The sequence below is a fragment of the Vipera ursinii genome (assembly GCF_947247035.1).
Source record: "Vipera ursinii genome assembly, chromosome: 3".
Lineage (NCBI taxonomy): Eukaryota > Metazoa > Chordata > Lepidosauria > Squamata > Viperidae > Vipera > Vipera ursinii.
Window position 1 is genome coordinate 116,345,466 of NC_139516.1, and position 20,836 is coordinate 116,366,301.

A 20,836-nucleotide genomic window follows, 5' to 3' on the forward strand; every position below is an offset into this window, starting at 1 on the left:
TAATCCAAAATTACAAATACTACCTTCTACGCCAGGGGTAGGCAACCTCGGCTCTTTTATGACTCGTGGACTTCAACTCCCAGAATTCCTGAGCCAGCACAGCTGGCTCAGGAATTCTGGGAGTTGAAGTCCACGAGTCATAAAAGAGCCGAGGTTGCCTACCCCTGTTCTACGCAGTGCGAAAAAGGTGCCGGAACTCACACATGCCATACAACCCGCCTTGCCTACCCTACAAAGGTTCCATCCCAAAAAAGGTGCCGGAACTCCGTTCTGAGCGTTCTATGACAAAAAAAAAAAAGCCCTGCTTCTACTCATCTACCGCTACTTCGCAGAGCCTTTCCACAAAAGCGCCGCGATTTCCTCCTCCCGGGCCTTTTTTCCAGGCTCCTGGTTGCGCTTGCGCCAACTCAGCTGCTTCCCGGCGGGAGGCAGGTCCAAGAGGAGGAGGCAAAGGCGGGCGCGCTGTCAAGGCGTCACGGAGCTGGCTGTGAAGGCAGGGGAGGGAGGGGGCGAGTGGCCCTCCTTTCCCGGCTCCTGCCTCCCGGCCGCCGAGGTGTGGAGCGCAGCGCGATGTGACTGCCATTTTCCCGGCCCTCTCGGTCTCCGCGGGATGGCGGCGGCGGCGGCGGGGTCGTCGGTGGTAGAGGCGCTGGGTCGGCTGTGGCAGGTGGAAGCCCTTCTGGGTCGCGGGGCTTCGGCCGCTGTCTTCCAGGCGCGCTGTCTCGGCGAGCCCGGGGTCCCACTCACCGCCCTCAAGGAGTTTCTCCCGCCGAGGTCCGGGCTGCTGGCCCTTGGGGGCGACGTCGACCACGGCTTCAGCAACGAGCGCGCCGCGCTGGAGGAGCTGCGAGGCCACCGTAACATCGGTGAGAAGCGGGGGTGGGGGGTACCGGGGGTGGCGGGTGGGAGGGCAGGAGGAGGTCAGACTGGGAAGCGGCTGCGGGGCAGGATCTTCACGGCTATGCGGGCTTGCAGTAGTGCGTGGAAAGGGGGAGAAGGGCTCCGGGACATATTTATTTATTAATTTTAATTTTAATTCCATTTATATCCCGCCCTTCTCCGGAAGACTCAGGGCGGCTTACAAGCTTAGCAGTAGCCTTCATTCTATGTATATGCCTGCTTGTTAGGGCTTTCACACACACACACACACACCCAAGCGGCATTATTACAAAGTCAGCTTAATTGCCCCCCAACAATCTGGGTCCTCATTTTACCTACCTCGGAAGGATGGAAGGCTGAGTCAACCTTGAGCCTGGTGGGACTCGAACCTGCACTAATTGCAGGCAGCTGGTGTTACTTAAGGAGGCATTATTTTATTATTATTTTTATTTTTTATTTTAATTCCATTTATATCCCGCCTTTCTCCGAAGACTCAGGGCGGCTTACAAGCTTAGCAGTAGCCTTCATTCTATGTATATGCCTGCTTATTAGGGCTTTTCACACACACACCCCAAGCGGCATTATTACAAAGTCAGCTTAATGAGGACCCAGCAACAATCTGGGTCCTCATTTTACCTACCTCAGAAGGATGGAAGGCTGAGTCAACCTTGAGCCTGGTGGGATGCGAACCTGCACTAATTGCAGGCAGCTGGTGTTACTTAAGGAGGCATTAGCCCACTGCTCCACCAAGGCTCTGTGCAGAGTGTAAGTGGGGTTTCTCCCCCCCCCCCCCCGTAATTTGATCCCGCTGAGTCACAAGCGAAGGGTAAATTGCATCTCGGTCCTTAAGCGGGGACGAAAAGTCCTTGAGATCCATATTTAGGGTGCTTTCACGTGAGGCTTTTGTGAAACAATTGCCCTGCCTTTAATGACATTTTGCTTATAGTAATATGGTTGGCAAGGTAAAGTATGTGTACAGGTTTTTTTGTTTTGTTTTTGTTTTTTTTAATTATTAAAGAGTTTTGCAAAAACAAAATTTTACAATATATCCCCAAATCCCTCCCACCCCAAACCCGCCCACTTCCCGCCCCCCACTTCCCAGACCTAAATACAGGATTATAGTTACAATAATCATATTCTAAATAAAAATTATGCATAATATACAATTAACCAAATTCATAATGTGCTTTAACTCCCCTTTAACATAACTACAAACAAAGTACCAATAACAATATCCCACTAAAATCTACTCATAAGTTAAATGGAACTTTTTAGTCCCATATTTGTTCTGAATATAATTTTGTTTTTATTTGTAGCTAAGATCTTTCCATCTGTCTGGTTTCACGCTTCCTAGACCAGCTTAGCTATTCCTCATCTCTTCAGACTCTAAGCCAGGATTATCTAATGTGTTGTAACTATTTGTGGACACCGTAGCCCGGCATGTCTAAATGTTTGCAGTGTTCATAGAGAACATAGGTCTGGGCGTTTTGTAACTTGTTAGGGCATTTGATTTAGCGTAACTGTTGCCCTGTACTATCCAATTGAATGTTACAAACAGACACAAGAATTTTAGTATGTAGATGTCAGGAATATTGAAATGGTGACTGTCATATGGTAGAAGGCTTATCTCTGTCCCTTGATATGTTTGTAATCTCATTTGTAAGAGCACATACAAAGTGGTAACTCTGATGATCACATACCTATCCATTGATGACAGAATGAGACTGTTGTTGCAAATGACAGAATGAGACTGTTGTTGCAAAAAAGATACATGAAACTAAGAGCACATATTGCTGTATGTTGCAGCCTAATTGTGCAACATTGAGAATAGCACTGTCCCTGAATCTTAAAACTGCCTCCAATCTGTTTTTGGTCTTAAGTATACTGCTGTCCTGGGCATATTTTCCATCAAGAACTAGTCAATCATCTATTATGAAATCTAAAGAAGAATACCCTTTGTCATTTAACAGAACTATTTCCCAATGCTATTGAACTGTCTCCAAATACAGAACTAGCCAGTTTTCTTATTTAGCATTTATTAGTAGGAGTAATATTTATACTATGGAGTGCTGCTCAATTCATGGCATGTAATACTTTAATGTATCGTGTGCTGTTTACAGATTGTGAGACTTGCAGCTCAATATTGTTGAGGTCATCTACAAATGTCTTAGAGGTCATACAGAATTATAACAGGGATAGTGAAAATCAAGGGTAGACAGTAGTTCAACTCTGAAGGTAATGTAGGTTGTCACATTCAGAGTAAGCAATATAAGGATTGTTCTGTCCTTATTTTCATTTTACTACACATAATTTTTAAAGTCAGTGTTGGGGAAGTAGGATGGATTTCAGGTCAAAATTAGATGGAGAATTCCTAAGCAGAGACATTGCTCCAACACTGAGACAATCAACTAAAATTGCTATGTTTCTTCATTCTATAACTTCTACCAATATTTTTTATTTCTTGTTTGCAGTAACCTTGTACAGTGTGTTCACCAACTGTTCTTCTGCCAAAGGTCCATCGTATTGCCTTTTATTAGAGTTGCTGGATATCAGTGTGTCAGAGTTGCTTGTGCATTCTAGTCAGCGTGGCTGTTCTATGTGGATCACTCAGCACTGTGCACGTGATGTCCTGGAAGCCTTGATATACCTCCACCATAAAGGTTATGTCCACGCAGACCTGAAGCCACGCAACATTCTATGGAGTGCAGAGGAAGAATGCTTCAAGCTCATAGATTTTGGTCTTAGCTTCAAGGAGGGGAATCAGGTTAGTTAGTTGACCCAAGAAAATCATAAAAGAAATAGGATTAACTGTAAAAAAGTGAAGCTAAGTGCTTTACGAGATCCCTTACATTTAAATTTAACTGCAGGGTAATATCTTTATGTTTGCCAGAGTTTCTCCAAAAACCAGTGTTTTTCCAATTTTTCAAAAAGTTAAAAGATTCTTGCTTGTGGAACGTATAATCTCTTTCTGCAATGAAAGACACTTTCTTACAGCTCTTGTATATAACACTGAAGTTGTTTGGAGGAAAAACTCCATAAACCTTTTGTGTGGTGTGGGGGGTGGGTGCTCATGCATACTTACTAAAATGTATTCTCAATCCTTTACGAAAAAAGTCAAGATGCAGCATTCATCTGTTCTAGTTATGTGGACACTAAGGTTTATGCTAGCTTTTAAGGACCAAAATATTCTGAAATTATTCTTGATTATCCTCAGTCAATATCTACATTTTGTGCTATTGATAATTCGTTTGTTTTTTTTAAAAATGAAGACCTAAGGTCTTTAGACATCTGGTCATTTAATGGAAAAATAAACCTGATTTGCTGATTCACTAGTCACTGCTCTAGCCATGTATTAAAACTGTTTGGCTGAAATTAAAAACGAGGGGTCCTTGGCTCTCTAAGCTTGGTTGTTTTCTTGCTGACATTTCATTACCCAAACTAGGTAACATCATAAAAATTGTACATGCTGGTTCTTACTTTCATTTTGATAATTATCAAATTCTAGGATATGAGGTCTGAGTGTAAAGAACTAAAGCAGGTAGCAATACCCTAAGATATCTGTTTGCAGTCCATCTCTTATACATAGTCCTCGACTTATGATCACAACTGGGCCCAAACTTTCCATTGCTGAGCAATGAGTTTTAAGTTTTTTTGGCCCATTTTACAATCTTTTTTGACATAATTGTTAATCACTGCAGTTGTTAATTTAGTAATACAGTTGTTAAGTGAATGTGGCTTCCCCCATTGACTTTTCTTGTCAGAAGGTCGCAAAAGTTGATTACATGACCCTGGGACACTGCAACTGTCATAAATAAATGCCAGTTGGCAAACAGCCAAATTTTGATCTCATGACCATGGGGCTCCTGCAATGATTGTAAGTGTGAAAAACAATATAAATCACTTTTTAGTGCCATTTAACTTCAAATGGTCACTAAACAAATGGTTGTAAGTTGAGGACTTCCTGTGCTTCAAGAAAATAGATTGTTGGTTCTGATAAACCAGTTTTCCATCCGCCAGCATACTAACCTGTAGCTTTGGGGCTGAGAGACTTAGTTTTTGTTTCTTTACCAAATTTTTATATTCATTTTTTATCGATCATATGTTAATAGAAAATCCACTTGATTTCCCTAAATTGAAATTCCATGCCATGATGATTATCCAGGTATGATCAGAATATCCATTCTTTGTTCCCTTGGAATATTATAATGTTCTTTGTTGCTTAGAATAATATAATAATTATACACATAATAAAAATATAGTGGAATGACAGCATAGAGTAGACACTCTGTGCAATGGCTAGGATTTGATTTGGAAGACTCTAAAAGTTTTCTTTGAGAAACCATTTGCATCACAAAATACAGCCATTTATTTCTGTGTCATCTTGGTTGGTGAATTTATAGTTCTCAAATATTCTTGATCTTTGTTAGGATGTGAAATACATCCAAACTGATGGATACCGAGCGCCTGAGGCTGAGCTACAGAACTGTCTATCCAAGGCTGGACTCCATGGCGGAACTGAATGTACTTCTGCTGTTGATCTTTGGAGTCTTGGAATAATATTACTGGAGATGTTCTCAGGAATGAAATTGAAACACATTGTCCAATCTCAGGAGTGGAGGGTAAGTTCTGAGTTTCTTTTCAGTTCGTTTTTTAAAAATTCAGTCCACCAAACATCTCTGTTTTTGTAGCAGTTGACTTTCAGGAACTTTCAAATTTTATAAAAGATATAAATAAGTGTCTTATTTGGCTTCAGTCTGCCTTATTGGGCAAATGAAATGTTAACATTTTTGGTTTTCTTGAGGGAAGCCAAAGAGGCAGAGATAGAGCATACATATAAAACTTTGCTGAAAATCTGAAAAAGATGGGGAAAATGGTTAGAGGATCCCAGTTATTCCTCCTAGTAATGTCAGAGCTTGACCACCTGCCTGTAGTTCCCTTTGTTAGGTAAAATAGTAGTAATAGTAAATAACAACAATATAAGAAGTATGCTTCTGCCCATAGCAAGTTTGCTTATCTGCTATAAAGCTTTGGATCCTACACCTCTTACACAATTATGTGCCCTTTTCTTGAGAGCAACTGTTAATTGGCCTGGTAATTGATTTCCTTTGGAAGAATATAACAATATTATGTGGTAAACCAGACATAGGACTTTGGAAATATCAGGCGGCCATCAAATAACACAAGGTAGATCAGCTAGCACTTGCTATCTGCACTAAATAGTACCAGATGTTAGTGAGAGGGGAATGCACTTACTGCAGAAAAAAAGACTTTTCCCCCAACCAAACAACAACCTAATTGTTCTGTGTTGCAGATTGAGCAGAAAAGTAAAACTATTACTGTGCTATGTGACTTGACTGTGTGGTTTCATCCCTGGAAAAGAATAGTGTATTTGCTGAAGAGAATGAAGACTGAGCAGCTATAGAATGAGATAATTATAGGAATGGAAAAAATATTCAGTGTGCTTGGTTATCATTTATTACAATGGGGATTTTTAAATATCCAAATTTTGAGGGCTGGGGGAGTAGGATAGCAACCAACTATGTTGCATTCCAATTAATAATCCCTTTTTGGGTTGATTGTTGTTTTATTCTCTTTTTTTTCTTTTCTGATTCCTTCTAGGCAAATAATTCTGCCTTTATTGATCACATTTTTGCCAACAAAAGTGTGATAAATTCTGCCATCCCGGTCTATCACCTCAGAGACCTCCTCAAAAGGTATGCTGTCCCTATTTGAAAGAAGAGCATAAAATGGTCCCTTTTACAAAAGGTTGTGTCCTTAGTTCAAGATCAGTTCCAGAAATACAGCTTGTCCCCATTATTGGTTTTGCCAAGAATGTAGAATTGTGAATCTGAATAACAACTTGGATCGTTGCCTGCTAGTTATTGTTGCTGTAGATACAGGACAGTTTAAATTGGTGACATTGCCAAGTTCATAGCGGAATTCCACATGTATAAGTCCACCAGTTTAGAAATTACATGTCCTATGTTTTCATTCAGGTAGCAGTTTAGCTTTGCCTTCTGTAAATCTTCAGATGACTTAGTTTAAAAAAAGATAATGCCCTAGTAGTTAAAAGTTGCAATTGAAGATATATCTAGTGTTAGAAATAAAACTGGTGACATAAGAGACAGCAGTTCTGAGACCTGAGAGAACTGTTAAGCCATCCAGTTGAATTGAATTGAATTTATTAAATTTATATGCCACCCTTCTCCCTAAGGACTCAGGGCGGCTCACAACAATAAAAGTTAAAAACATACAATACAAAATTTAAAAAAGAATTAAACAAGTAAATACATAACAATAGACCCAATAAAACCAAATTTAAAACTACAGTCAGTCCAGGCCCAATTGTTGAAACATCCATGTCTTCAGGCCACGGCAGAAGGACTGAAGGTCAGGGGCCATCCGCAGCTCCATGGGCAGTTTGTTCCAGAGGGTCGGTGTGCCCACAGAGAAGGCTCTCCCCCTGGGGGTTGCCAGCCGGCATTGCTTAGCTGACGGCACCCTGAGGAGGCCGACTCTGTGGGAGTGAACCGGGCGATGGGAGGTTGATAATGGCAGCAGGTGGTCTCGCAAGAAAAAGGTACAGTGAATAAGCAAAACTTATTCAACATCAAGTAATCTGTCAAGCCCCGGGCTTGTATCTTGTATCTCTAACAGATAGTATCTGGGCTCTGAACTCATTGGAATCAAGCTTTTATAAGACCAGGACTAAAGAGAAAGTCACTGGGGATGGTGGCTTTCTGTTGTGGCTATATTATGTGTTATCTGGTAGCTTCCATAAGTGGACCTACCATTCATTTCTTTTCTTTTTTATTGAAAAGTTTTAGAATACATTTTTAATAACATAAAGTTGCCTCCCGAAGGATTTTAATAGAGCAGTAAAATATTCACAAGTTTCTACTTGAGGTTGCTTATTTTGTTTGCTTTATAAGGACTATATATGCATGACCATATGGAATCAATTGTTAAGAATTTCCTTTCTTGACAATGAAGACCCAGTTCGAAGATTAATACATGACAAATTTTGTTAAGACATCCTTTATAATCTGGTATACAAGTGTCCTTCCAGAAATCTATACTGTAATCACTTTGTTTTGCAGTTTTCCATGGAAAATATAATCAGAGCTCTTCATCAATGGATGTTTTGGGGATATAATTTAACTACAAGGGAAAAGATACAATTTAATAATGGTAATTTTGGCACTTGAGAATAATACAACTCAGGACATTTTGCTGTAATTTCCAGTTTTACAGTGCTGGGCATTATGGATAGTCTTCACTTAATAACTGTTACCACAGACACCCCCCCCCCAAAAAAAAGGGTATTTATGACCTGGATTCAAAGTTGTGACATCCATATTTCCCCCCTCCCATGCTCAAATGATTGCATTTTGGGTGTTTGGCAATATCCATTTTACAGCTGTTTCCAACATCCCACAATCGTGATCTACAATGTTTTTTGCTGGAAACTAGCATTTTCTTCCAGTTTCCAACAAAAATGCTCCTCCCATTGACTAAAATGGGTTGGCTTAATGACCACGGTGTTTGCTTTACAACTGCTGCATTTGCTTAATGACAGCTGCAAAAATACGTAACAAATTATGATGACCGGCTTAATGGCCATCACAGCTTAATCATAATTTCAGGTTCAATTACGGTCATCAGTTGAGGAATGCCTGTAATGGAATACTAATGGGAGTGGCACAACTTAGAAAAGGGGAATGGAAAACTCTCAATGTGTGGCAGTGTGATATCCCCCTGTCATCTTTGTACATCAATGTAAGATTTGTTAACTGTGCTAATAAAACAAATTAGCACACATAAACAAGACCTACCTGGTGAGGTTCTGCAAGATTAAAAAGAGAGAAGCAAACATAATCACAATATTCAGAAAAGGAATGAAAGTGGACCTTGGAAACTATAGCACAATTAATTTAGTACTTTTGTACTTGGTGGGGTATTTAAGTATCAGGCAGCACATCAGAGAAGGAACGCTAGTGGTACCATGGGCCTACCTGGGTTTGTGAGGAGTAAGATACGCCAGGGTAATTTTTTTTTATCTTGACTAATTTGGTAGGCTTAAGGAATGTTATTGATGTAGTTATACAGGTAGCTCCTCAAGATACGATGGGTCACTTAACGAAGATTCAAAGTTACGACAGATACCCCAAAGTTACATATGACCTTGTTTCAAAATTACAGCAGCTGCAGCACTCCCACGGTCATTAGCCCTTACATAGGGATGCTGCTATATTTATTTATTTATATTTTATTTTAATTCCATTTATATCCCGCCCTTCTCCGAAGACTCAGGGCGGCTTACAAGCTTAGCAGTAGCCTTCATTCTATGTATATGCCTGCTTATTAGGGCTTTCACACACACACACCCCAAGCGGCATTATTACAAAGTCAGCTTAATTGCCCCCAACAATCTATCCCCTGCCTCTTTTTTCCCCATCCCAAACCAATGGGACCCCACAGCATTTGAGTCTGCTCCCCATGCCTCCTGGAAACAGCTTTCATTTTCAGTGCTACAACAATCCCTTGTGGTAATGGCAGCTGCCTTTGGAGTTTTCTGCCCTGATCAGCTGGACATTTGAGAGACTGCAAACTTTTTTTTTTTTGGCTCTTGGTAGGCTTTGGGAAACTAGACCTTGCATGCTAAGTTGGCAACTTCAGCATCACCTTTGTAAAACCTTTCCTTTGTGTTAAACCCCAGCCACATTTCTTCAATAAATAAAATGAAAAAAGCTGGGAGGGACAGACAGTTTGATCCCCCCCCCGCCACCGCCAATTAGGTGGTAGAACTAAAGTCCCTGCCTCTGTTCTCCAATCTCTTATCACTTTTAATAACTTAATTTGCAAAAAAATTTACTGCGTGCCTGGAAAGAGGAGGATAAAATCTATAAGTTACTTAACTTGACTCCAGGTTGAAGAATAGAGAAAAGGAAGCAAGCAAGCAAAGAAAATCTTTCTGCAGCTTTTTGCCTCGAGGAGCTGAAGAAAAAAAAAATTCAGCTCAAAAAGTCTAGTCGGCTAGACACAACACAGCAAACAGAATAGAAGCTGTCCTGTAAAGGCGAATTCTAGCTGGGTCCTAAAGACAGTCAGGCAAAGAGCAGAAACTTTCCAAGGACCCAGCCTCTCTCCCATTTGCTGCATGTGATGTGCTCTAGCCAGCTAAACGTTTTGAACCGAATTGATTTTTTTTCCAGCTCCTCAAGGCAAAAAGCTGCAGAAAGATTTTCTTTGCTTGCTTGCTTCTATTCTTCAGCCTGGAGTCAAGATAAGTAAACTTTCAGATTTTATTATCCTCTTTCCAGGCATGCAGTACCTAATTTAGTGAATGAGGTTTTTTAAAAGGGATAGAGATTGGAGGTAAGAGGTAGAGAGTTTAGTTTTAGCACCTAATGTGGAGGAGGGAGGGGGAAGATGAAAAACTCTGTCCCTCACAGCTTTTTTGCTTTCTTTATTGAAAAAAAAGTGTCTTTCTGCCGGAGGGAGGGGGTTAAAACAGAGGAAAGGTTTTGGGAAGCTCCTTGTGCAGTTGCCGTCTTTGCAGCTTTCCCAAATCCTAGCAAGAACCGGGAGAAGGTTTGCCCCTACAGCCAGCTGATTGGGGCAGAAAACTCCTTTTTTGTCCCAGAAAGGCAGGGACCCATGGTAGGAGGAAGGGCAGCGACAGAACTAGGAAAAGCAGGCACACCCAGCATTTTCCTTTCTCATTATTTCTCACTGGCAAGACAATCAGCTCTGCAGCAGGTACACCTGTCAGCCGTCCAAGGTATGGGAAGTGGAGCATGGGGTATATTGAGTTGGGAGAGGCCTTGGGAGGCTTGAGGCAGGTGGGCTTGTGCCTGCACTAGGCCTCCCAGGATCTCCCCCATGCCTAAAGCACCTGATGTTCCACTTAATGACCCACATGTTTGTTTCACAAATGCACCGGGAGAGCAGGGATGGCTGGTGATTAGTTGAGGCAGTTCATTTAATGTTTGTCCCATTTATGCAAACTCCATTACAATCATAGCTCGAGGACTACCCGAACCTTAATCTCTGTAAAACCTCGTGGCAAGGTAGTTAAATACATCTAAAAGGTGCTAAAAATGTCTTGAATTACCTTGGAGGGAATTGTCAAGTGAGATCCCCTAGGGCTGCGGTCCCCAACCTGTGGTCTGTAGCCCACTACCAGGCTGTGGTCTGCTGGTCACCGGGCCACGGAACAGGCTGCCCAGTGCACGCATGTGTGTACGCGCACTCACCCCCATTCGTGCTAGTGCTGCCACCGCTACGCACATGGTGCGCTGTATGGTGAAAATGGGATGCTGCATGGCGAAAGGGCACCGTGTGGCAAAAATGGGTCGATGCTAGCAAATGTCACACGGGCGCTAGTACCTCCCTGTTTGTGTTGCACATGCTCGTGGCCTTTGTGTGTGTGTGTGTGTTTGTGCGTGTGCGCACATGTGTGTGCGTAAAATGCTTCTTCCTCCCTTTCCCTCCAGTCTGCCAACCGAGAAAAGTTGGAGACCTCTGCCCTAGGGTCCCCCATTCCTTTTTTTTTACACTTTTTTTCTTTTTTGTTGTTGTTAGGGTTGAATGTCTGCTTTTGCTTTGTTTCATTTTGTTGGGTTTACTGTTTTTTATTCTCATGATAAAATAAAAAATAATAATGAAAAAAATAAATTTACTAGGAAGATGGAGCGGAAGAGACACTGTTCAAATTTGCAGATAACATCAACCAGGAGGATTGGCAGTGATTTTAGCCAATGCAAAACCACAATGCAAAATGACATTAAATCATTAAATCATATCCACCAGAATGGAGTTCAGGACACCAGAATAGTTCATGAAAGGAAAAGCTGTCAGCAAAATGGTATCTAAGCCGGTGATTCCTGGCTGGAGAAAAATCTTGGGCTTACAACTATGAGTCAACATGTTGACCCAACGTATGACATTGGTAGAATAGGTATATGCAATATTAAGAGTCACTACGAAAGGAACTGAAAATATATTTGCCAATTTTAAGATATCCTTATACAAACCTAAGCTTAACTATGCTTGAAGTATAATTCTGATAATCATATCTTTAAAAGGATACTGTAGACCTGGCAGCAACCATAGAACCTTACTCAGCTGGACTAACTCCTACCCCTCCCCCCATCTACAGACAGAGCTATTAAAACCTACTTCCTCTATGGGAAGACTCCCTGGAGAGACAGGAAGAATAAGACAGATAATAACAATCAGATGAGCTTGCTCCCATTGTGCTGCCACCACGTGGCTGGGTGGAGAAATCACAATGTGGGCAGTCAGACCCTCCTACTATATGATGTATTTCCTTTCCCCTCCCCTTTCTGGGATGGACTTCCTCCTCCTTCTTCCCTAGTGAGCCATGCTTCATTAGCAGAAAACATGGGGTCCCAATATGCAGACCCTGGGAACATTATCATCTTCTAACTATTCTGGAACGACGTGTTGTGCTTTAATTAATCTCTTGTCCTCCATAAGGTCCAAGAGATCCACCAGAAAATATTGAGGATGGACAAATACCTTACAGCAAAGGTCTCCAAACTTTTTGATTTGGCAGTCCGGGAAGAGAGACAGGAACCACTACGGCGTGCATGCAAATTGGCTGCGTGTGTGCATGCGCAAAAATGAGCCCCGTGCGCACCCACACAAATGGGCCTCGTGTGAGTGCACGGCCACATGCAAATGGCTGTGTGCAAGCACATGCACACATGCAAATGGCCATACGTGAGCGCATGTGCACATGAAAACAGGGCTGCCGGGCACCAATGCTGCAAATGGGGCGGCCCTAGTGCTGGTGGGATGCTGTGGGTGGCACTAGTGCCGGTGGGACGCTCGGGGTGGGGTGATACTAGCACCAGCAGGATGCTCAGGGCGGCACTAGTGCTGGTGGGACACTTGGGGACAGGGTGAGGCTAGCGCCAGCGGGATGCTCAAGGCAGCACTAGTGCCAGTGGGATGCTTGGGGACGGGGCGGCGCTACTGTCAGCGGGATGCTCGGGGTGGCGCTAGCACCAGTGGGACGCTTGGAGGGTGGCTCTAGCGCCAGTGGGATGGGTGGTGGTAGCGTGAGTGTGGGGGAGTGAGTGCGCACGCATGTGTGCGTGCACTGGCCATTCTTTCATACTGCCCAGTGGGCCATGGCCCACAGGTTGGGGACCCCTCCCTTACAGGCATAGAAACAATTTACATATACCTCTGTTGACATCAGGCTATCCAGCACAGTGTTCATCTCACAGAAAAGCTCTTCTGCAAAAGAGAATTTTATTCCATTTGTGAATTTCCATGCAAGGTAGTACAATTCAATCAAACCAGGAAAACCCTCAATTTCTAGAGAATATCTGACAGTAAAAATAGATTGATAGAAATTTACTTTTTATCATCTTCCATTAAAGAAACTGGCGACAAAGAAAAAAATCTGGCTTGGGATTTTTTCTATGTTTAACATATTGAAGTTTTCTTGTAAATTTTACTGGAAAGTAAAAACATTTTTGCTGTTCAGCATGCTTCATAATGACCAAGAAAAAAGAGTTACTGCTGCAGAGGCCTTGTGTAGTCCTTTCTTCAGCATTCCTTTTGGTAAGTCATAACCATTTTGCCATCTTTTTAAACCCACTAGGAATGACTGGTGATTTATCCTTGATTATTTATTATATGAACCTGGTTATATGGTTAAAGTGCATTAGTGCAGGTTAACTCTGCCCACAGCCTGGAATTCAATCTTGACAGGGCTCAGGGTTGACTCAGCCTTCCATCCTTCTGTGGTTGGTAAAATGAGGACCCATATTGTTGGGAACAATGCAAATCAGTCTTCTACATTGTAAATCACCGAAAGAGTACTGTAAAGAGTTTTTTTTTTTAATTTTTAATTCCATTTATATCCCGCCCTTCTCCGAAGACTCAGGGCGGCTTACAAGCTTAGCAGTAGCCTTCATTCTATGTATATGCCTGCTTATTAGGGCTTTCACACACACCCCAAGTTATGGGGCGATAGAGAAGTCTAAGTACTATTTCTATTGCTAACACACTAATCTAACACACTTTTAATTACAGTAACTTGGCTAACTATGAACAATTAACACTTCTTTGTATTTATTTTATGCCATTTATTTTTTCCATGCATTTCTAGTAAATTCAGTATTAAAGTGATATCCAGTTTTCAAATTTGACTCGCTGTGTATGCATGGCACTATAAAAAATATGACCATTTTTTTTTGGTTTACTGGAAGTATTTATACTATAATCATATCTAGAAATTTTCAGAATCTGCCTGCTTTTCCCTCCATTACAATTCAGTTCTCTGACTATGGCATGTTATTATAGTTCAAGCAATCAAAATGTATATCGGGTGCTTAGGAGATAATATATATTGGTTGTATGCCCATTGAGAAGCCATAGTTGAAAAAAGTAAAACAATGCTTGTTGGGAACAAATGGTCCTCAAAACCTGATGCTTTCTTATGCCCTTTTTTAGCCTTAGTACCTGATTTGCCTATTTTCACCATGAAAGTTACAATGAAAATATTTGACTAAAAAAACCAATGATAACAGAATACTCTCAGGATTAAGGCCGAAACTTCTAGCAGTGCTTGCTAATTAGTTTTAATGATTATCTTGTCACTTACGTGCTATTTAAACAGCTCCTCATATTGAAGATTTGGTGATGCTTCCCACTCCAGTGCTAAGATTGCTAAATATTTTGAGTGATGCTTCTCTTCAAAACGAAGAAGAATTTGAAGGTTTGTATGGTATTCTTTTTCAAACAGTTCCTTATTTAAAAGTAGACCATAGAATATTCTAAAGTGGGAACAGAAAATAACAAGTAGCTTTAGCAATAAGAAAAAAAAATCCCAAGGTTTTCCTATCTCCGAATAGGGATTTTCTGAAAGAAAATATCTCAGACCAAAGGGGAAAGGCATTAGAGAAAGCCTTAGAGTGGCTGGATTGGGCAGATGTTACCTAGCAGTATTGAAAAATTTGTTAGATCCAGAGAGCACTTCTTATTTTGTGTGTTATTTTGAAACAAAGGTGGCTTTAGTGTGGCATTTTTTTTTCTTTATTAATTTATAATATAAAATACAAAAGCAAATAATAGGAAAAGTAGAGGAGGAAAAGAGGAAGGGGAAAACTCTAGAGCAGGGGTGTCCCTCAAGGGGCCGGGTGGGTATGGCCAGGGTGGGCGTGGCCTACTGGGTGGGCATGGCTAGAGTGAGTATGGCCTACTGGGTGGGCATGGCCAGCTCTATATCGTTCGCATCAAGGGTGCCTATGGGGGCCTGGGCAGGAGTGGGACAGATCTGAGGGTCTCTGGCAGAAGGAGGGTCTCTGGGCCAGGGCCAAGGCAGTGGGGGCCGTTCCCTCACTGTTTCCAGGATGGTTCGTGGGCCACATGAAACCATTTCGTGGGCCGGATCTGGCCCCCGGGCCTTGTGTTTGAGATGTTTGCTCTAGAGAAAAATGGGGAAAAGGCATTGACTTCTGACTCCCTTTAGTGCAGTAGAATAAGAAGTAACATCAAACCTCAACTTTTTACTTTTACATAATAGTATAAACTAGCCATTTCTATAACAACAGGTCTATCTAATCAGTGAAGCCCATAATCAACATTTCTTTTTTTCCACCTCAAGCATAAAGTCCACAAGCAGTTTCCAAATAGAAACAAAAGTACTTATGCTTTTTTTTTCTTTTATCAAAGCAGTCAAATGCCATCTCTGCTAACCCCTGGCATTTCCAAGTGTGATAGCACCTCCAAAAGTTTCTGCCTGAAACACTAGGACCGTGTCCATGCAATATAATTATATAATTACAGGCTAGATGAATTCAAGATAGCTTGAGTGCAGGATCCATTGTTGATTCCCAACGTCCATTTAAAATTAATCTGCCTCAAACTCAAGTGGTGCCTTGTCAAAGCAGAAATAAAGTGGGACACAATCATTTCCCATGATTTGGATTCTATGCTGTTGTTTTATATCCGAAATAGAATTTGCCTTTTTAGTAGCTATATCATTATTCAACTTGAATTTTCTTTTTTCTTGTAAAGTTTTGTATCGCCTGCAAGTTTGGAAATTATCCTTTTAAATATTTTATCCAGATCCTTGATAATTATTGTATACTGTATGGGGCCCAAAACCAAGGCCTTCATCATTTTACATCTCACTGTTTTCCAAACTGATATAAAGTAATTTATGAATGCCTTTATGAGCAGTTGCAAGGAAGAGTTAGTGGGAGGGAAATACAGTGAAGCTGGTTACTTGGAGAGTTAGAACTATAACAAGGAGACATGTGCACAGGCTTTTAATAAACTAGCTATATGTTTTGGAATTAGCATTTTAAAAGCAAACAGCCATGAATTGAGTGACAAAAAAAGATACGCACAAATGCTATCACAAAAAATTGACTCTTTGGGCCACTTCCAAGTTCAGGAGTCTCTGTAGATAGAATGAGATTATTTTAAGGAACACAGTTAGCTACAAATTCAAGAGTAATGAACTGACTTGCCCTGTAAATGTGTACTTAATTGCCTTAAGTCCCATGAATGTCAAAAATTCCAGCCAGTAGGAAAGCAGGCTACTTATATATTCAGCAAAACCATAGCAAGCAAAATAAACATGACTTGACTCAACGCACATCAGTGCTAAGGAAAAAAAAAAGCACTGTAAAAAGTTAAACTGGGTCAGACTAGGTTAGTGTTTGGATGGGAGATGATCAGGAAATATCTAAAGGCTAAACTGTGATATTAAAAACATTCTAAAAGAAGGCTGTAAATCTCCATGTTGTTGCCAAGACAACAGTGATCATGGTCAACAAGGATCTTTTTTTTTTATTGAAAAGTTTTAACATACAATTTTTTCTTTAAAAATCCCCCCTCCCCTCCCTTCTCCCTCCCCTCTCCCTCCCCCCCTACCTCTCCCCCCTCCCCCCTCCCCCCCCGACTTCCCAGAGCTAAATACAAGGTATATATAAAAAAAACAATCATAAACAACCATATACTAACAACCATAAACTCTAAAATCCATCACTCTCTAGCTTATATAGGATAAAACAAACCTTAGTAATATTAAATATATATAGAAAACTAAAATAGAAAAAGAAGAAAAGAAAGAAGACTTATTCAAATGCTACATGAAACTTCTTAACCCTATACTTGTTCTGGATAAACTCAATCCATTTTCTCCATTCCATAATATAGCGTTCTTGCGAGTGATCTTTCAAATAGGCCGAAATCTTCGCCATCTCAGCCAGGTCGGAAACCTTTAAAGTCCACTCTTCTATGGTCGGCAGTTCCTCTTTCTTCCAGTACTGACCTATCAAAAGTCTCGCTGCCGTAATTAAATTCAACATCAACTTAGTGTCCACAACTGTAGCATCTGTAATTATTCCCAACAAAAAAAGTTGCGGACAAAACTTTATCCTCTGTTTAAAAATCTTCTGCATATTCCACCAGACTTTTATCCAAAAGGCCTTAACCTTTTTACAAGTCCACCATATGTGAAAATATGTTGCGTCTTCATCACCGCACCTCCAACATTTAGGCTGATAAAAAGCTTGCAAGTATGTATCCGAATTATCAGCCTAAACAAGGATTGATCTTTACTTCCTTTACCCACCTTTACTTTTCAGAACCAGCCAATGTTGTACAGGTCTATAGCTGATTTTAAAGGGATGCAGAGGTCTTGTGTGAAGGTGCCATCAGTTTCAGAGGCTTCTTGAGAAACAGTTATTTGACATCAAATCACATTAATTGTCAGTGTTTAGATGGAAAAAGAAAAACTGAAACATCCTATGGCCTCCGAGATATAGGTGGTTGCTAGGAGGGGGAGGAATGACTTTTTATCTATATTCCAGGTTTATAAAATCTGAGTATTAAAGTTGCTTTTGATTAGAACTTTTCAGTGTGTCAGGCCTTTTTAGGAAAGTGGTGTGCCATGACAGAGTGAGCAGAATAATGAGAGTAGCACCATACCCAGGTTGCACACTTGTATAAAAGGGGTGGAGCTTGTGCAGTGCTACTTTTAGTCATTTTGACAGAGGCAGAGGAATCTTAGAAAACATTTGTAGAATTTCTGACTCTGCAGGGACTTGTATGTGCAGTTCTCCAAGTTTGGGTCTTGCCATAATTGATACATTTTTGCATTCTAAGCAAAATATGAATACAGCATGCAAGCCCTTCCATAGATGTCCATAATGTCAACACTGCAACGATCCTGGCTGAAGCCATTTTGTTTCGTTTTCGGTTGCCACATAACTGGGTGGGGGGATAGGTGATTTTAATGTTAGCCTAAACAATATCTTGTCCCATGGGAACCAAGGTCATCGCTGCCTGGAAATTTGGCAGGCTGAGCCTTCCGTTAGAAAGCCCGCCAAAGTATTCTGTTGGGGAACGTAGTTGATTACATAGTGCTGGGGTGGGAAGTTCCACTTTGTAACATTGTAACACTTTGGAGGGAATTCCAGACTTAGTTTCACTTTTAACTAAGCCTATACTCTGTAGCCAATAAACATGTTCGCCAATAAACATGTTCTTTAAGGAAACCTCTAGCCTTGGAGTTCTGCTTTTACTGGTTTCATCTATTGCAGACATGTTAAACTTGTGATGTCACGTGACGTTGTACAACGTATCGGGATGATTTTGCCGTTGCCGGCAATGGGGTGGGTGCGGCTTCCATATGACGTATCCGGCCCACGGGCCGGCAGTTTGACACCCCTGATCTATTGGAACCATGACACGTTATTTACTGAGAGAGACTTGAATCAAAAAAGGTATTCAAAAGAGACACCAACTTTCCTTCACTTCTATAAATCCTTCTTTTCCATTCTGAGAATATGAATGTAACAGGACACAAGGAAAGTGACAAATGCCAAGGAAAGCCTCTCAGCATCAGTTTTACTATATCCTGGTTAAGAGTAGAAGAAATGTTCACAAAGCTTAGTATTGATTCATATGTCAAGTGAAATGCTATGTATATTACTATATAAAATATAATCGTTTAATGTATTAATTTAGTTTTGCCCTTCCTGTGGTGATCTGCAACAATATTGTATAGAGTATTTAGTATAGTGTCTAGTTAAAATACCCAGACTCTTGTGAGTTTCAATTTTGGTTGGGTTGTTTTTTTTCCAGATGTAGTGGATGACATAAGGGAAGAATGTTCCAAATATGGACAAATAGTTTCCTTATTTGTTCCAAAGGAAAGTCCAGGAAAAGGACATGTGAGTACCTGGATAGTGGATAAAGTTATATATTTTATTATTATTATTATTATTATTATTATTAGTAGTAGTAGTAGTAGTAGTAGTAGTAGTAGTCAGGTATCCAAGTGATGCTGTGATCATTTATTTATCAGCACACAGTTTACCTCTCTTTTGTCAGTATTTTTTCATAATAGGGGAAAACCAGAAAAAAAGAACAAAAATGTAAATAACTGTAATTGTTTGCTTCAGTAGGTTTTTAAGGAGGATGGCTTCAAAATCTGCAGCAATGTTTGTTAACCTTGGCATGTTCATTCTTGAGAATACAGTAGATTGATTTTAAATCTCAGGGTTTAGAACATCCCAGCAAACACTATTTTATTTTATACAGGAATTCCAGATTTCCAGAATATTACAAGTTCACTCTTTAGAAAGTTGCTCTCCGCTGCTACCTACATTCTTTTTCTACCAAGTAAAGAATAGATTTTAATTATACAAAGATGAGAAAAAGGGGGTTTTATGAGATATAAAAGGGATAATTTGTTCATAGAACATGGAGATATGACAAAGGAAAATTTCTGTATCTATTATTTCTGTATTCCTATACCTATTAATTGTACTCCCATAACTGGAGGCATGAATTCTGTTTTTTTTAAAATTACCAATTACAATGTAATAAATAGGTTAAAGCAGCATGAATTTGTAGTAGAATCTTGCCCTATTTAATATATTTGATAATATGTGTTAACTGAACACAATTTAGCCACAGAAGGTATCTTAAAGAGACATCAGGAACATCAACATGGCATCTAAGAAATATGACTTGCAATCGTCCATCCTTTATATGCCATGTTACTAAAAAAAAAGGACTATGGTTCCTTTAGCCTTGTGTTGGTAAAGTTGCTGTTGAAGACTAAAACGGCTAATCTGTTCCAGAAGGAAAAGGAGTGAGATTTTTTTAAAAAGAGAAAGTTTGGCGCCACATCTTTTATTGTGTTTCCAGTATACCTTTCCTATTTTTCTTGCTCTTAGCTCACTCTGGTTTGTTGCCAGAGTTCAGTTTATAAACGTGTGAACTTGCTACTTTCCAGGTTTTTGTTGAGTATGCCCACGCTGGTGATTCCAAAGCTGCCCAAAGAGCACTGACTGGGAAGAGATTCAACGGCAAGTTTGTTGTGGCTACATTTTATCCACTGAGTGCCTATCGGCGTGGGTACCTTTACCATACTGTGTTTTAGTCCAGAAGATGTATGTATAAAAAACTGTGTCACTTTGCCAGGCTGTTTTCCAGAGATAGAATCCATCTGGATCCTCATTTCCTTTCTTTGCACACAAAAAATATTTTACTACACGTGAACTTGCTTTTGTTTCTTCTTTTTATTTTTTCTGTGGCAATTAAAATGCCAGAGAATGCGCTAAAATTAAAAAGCAAAGAAGAGTTCAGTGTGACAGAAAACTAAGTTTCAGTTGATAATTGTAACTGTGAACTCAGAGCCTCGAAGCATTGATTTGTATTGTGTTGATATAGTATCACTGGAATCCCAACATGCTACAAACCCTGCGTGACAAAGCAGCACTTTTCCTGCCCTTAAGGTTATAAATCTATGCCTTTATGTACTTAAACCTGAGCATATTACATCCTCTGCAGAATCCTTGGCATTAACAATAGTGTTTTCATGAGAAGATAGTGGAGGTCTTCTGAGGTTCTCGCAGTAGGGGAGGGGTAGACTTAATTCAGATCTGCT

At 40.6% G+C, this 20,836-nt stretch overlaps 1 protein-coding gene across 1 annotated transcript; it reads left to right on the forward strand.

Annotated features, from left to right (window-relative positions):
• Positions 1-295: 295 nt before the first annotated feature.
• UHMK1 (U2AF homology motif kinase 1) lies at positions 296-20,448 on the forward strand. The gene is made up of 8 exons (XM_083357520.1): positions 296-866; positions 3,351-3,643; positions 5,307-5,498; positions 6,499-6,593; positions 13,406-13,482; positions 14,543-14,641; positions 19,024-19,112; positions 20,183-20,448. Exons 1-8 carry the CDS (start codon positions 611-613, stop codon positions 20,327-20,329), a joined length of 1,248 nt encoding a protein of 415 aa, XP_083213646.1. The 5' UTR covers positions 296-610; the 3' UTR covers positions 20,330-20,448.
• The last annotated feature ends 388 nt before the right edge of the window (positions 20,449-20,836 follow it).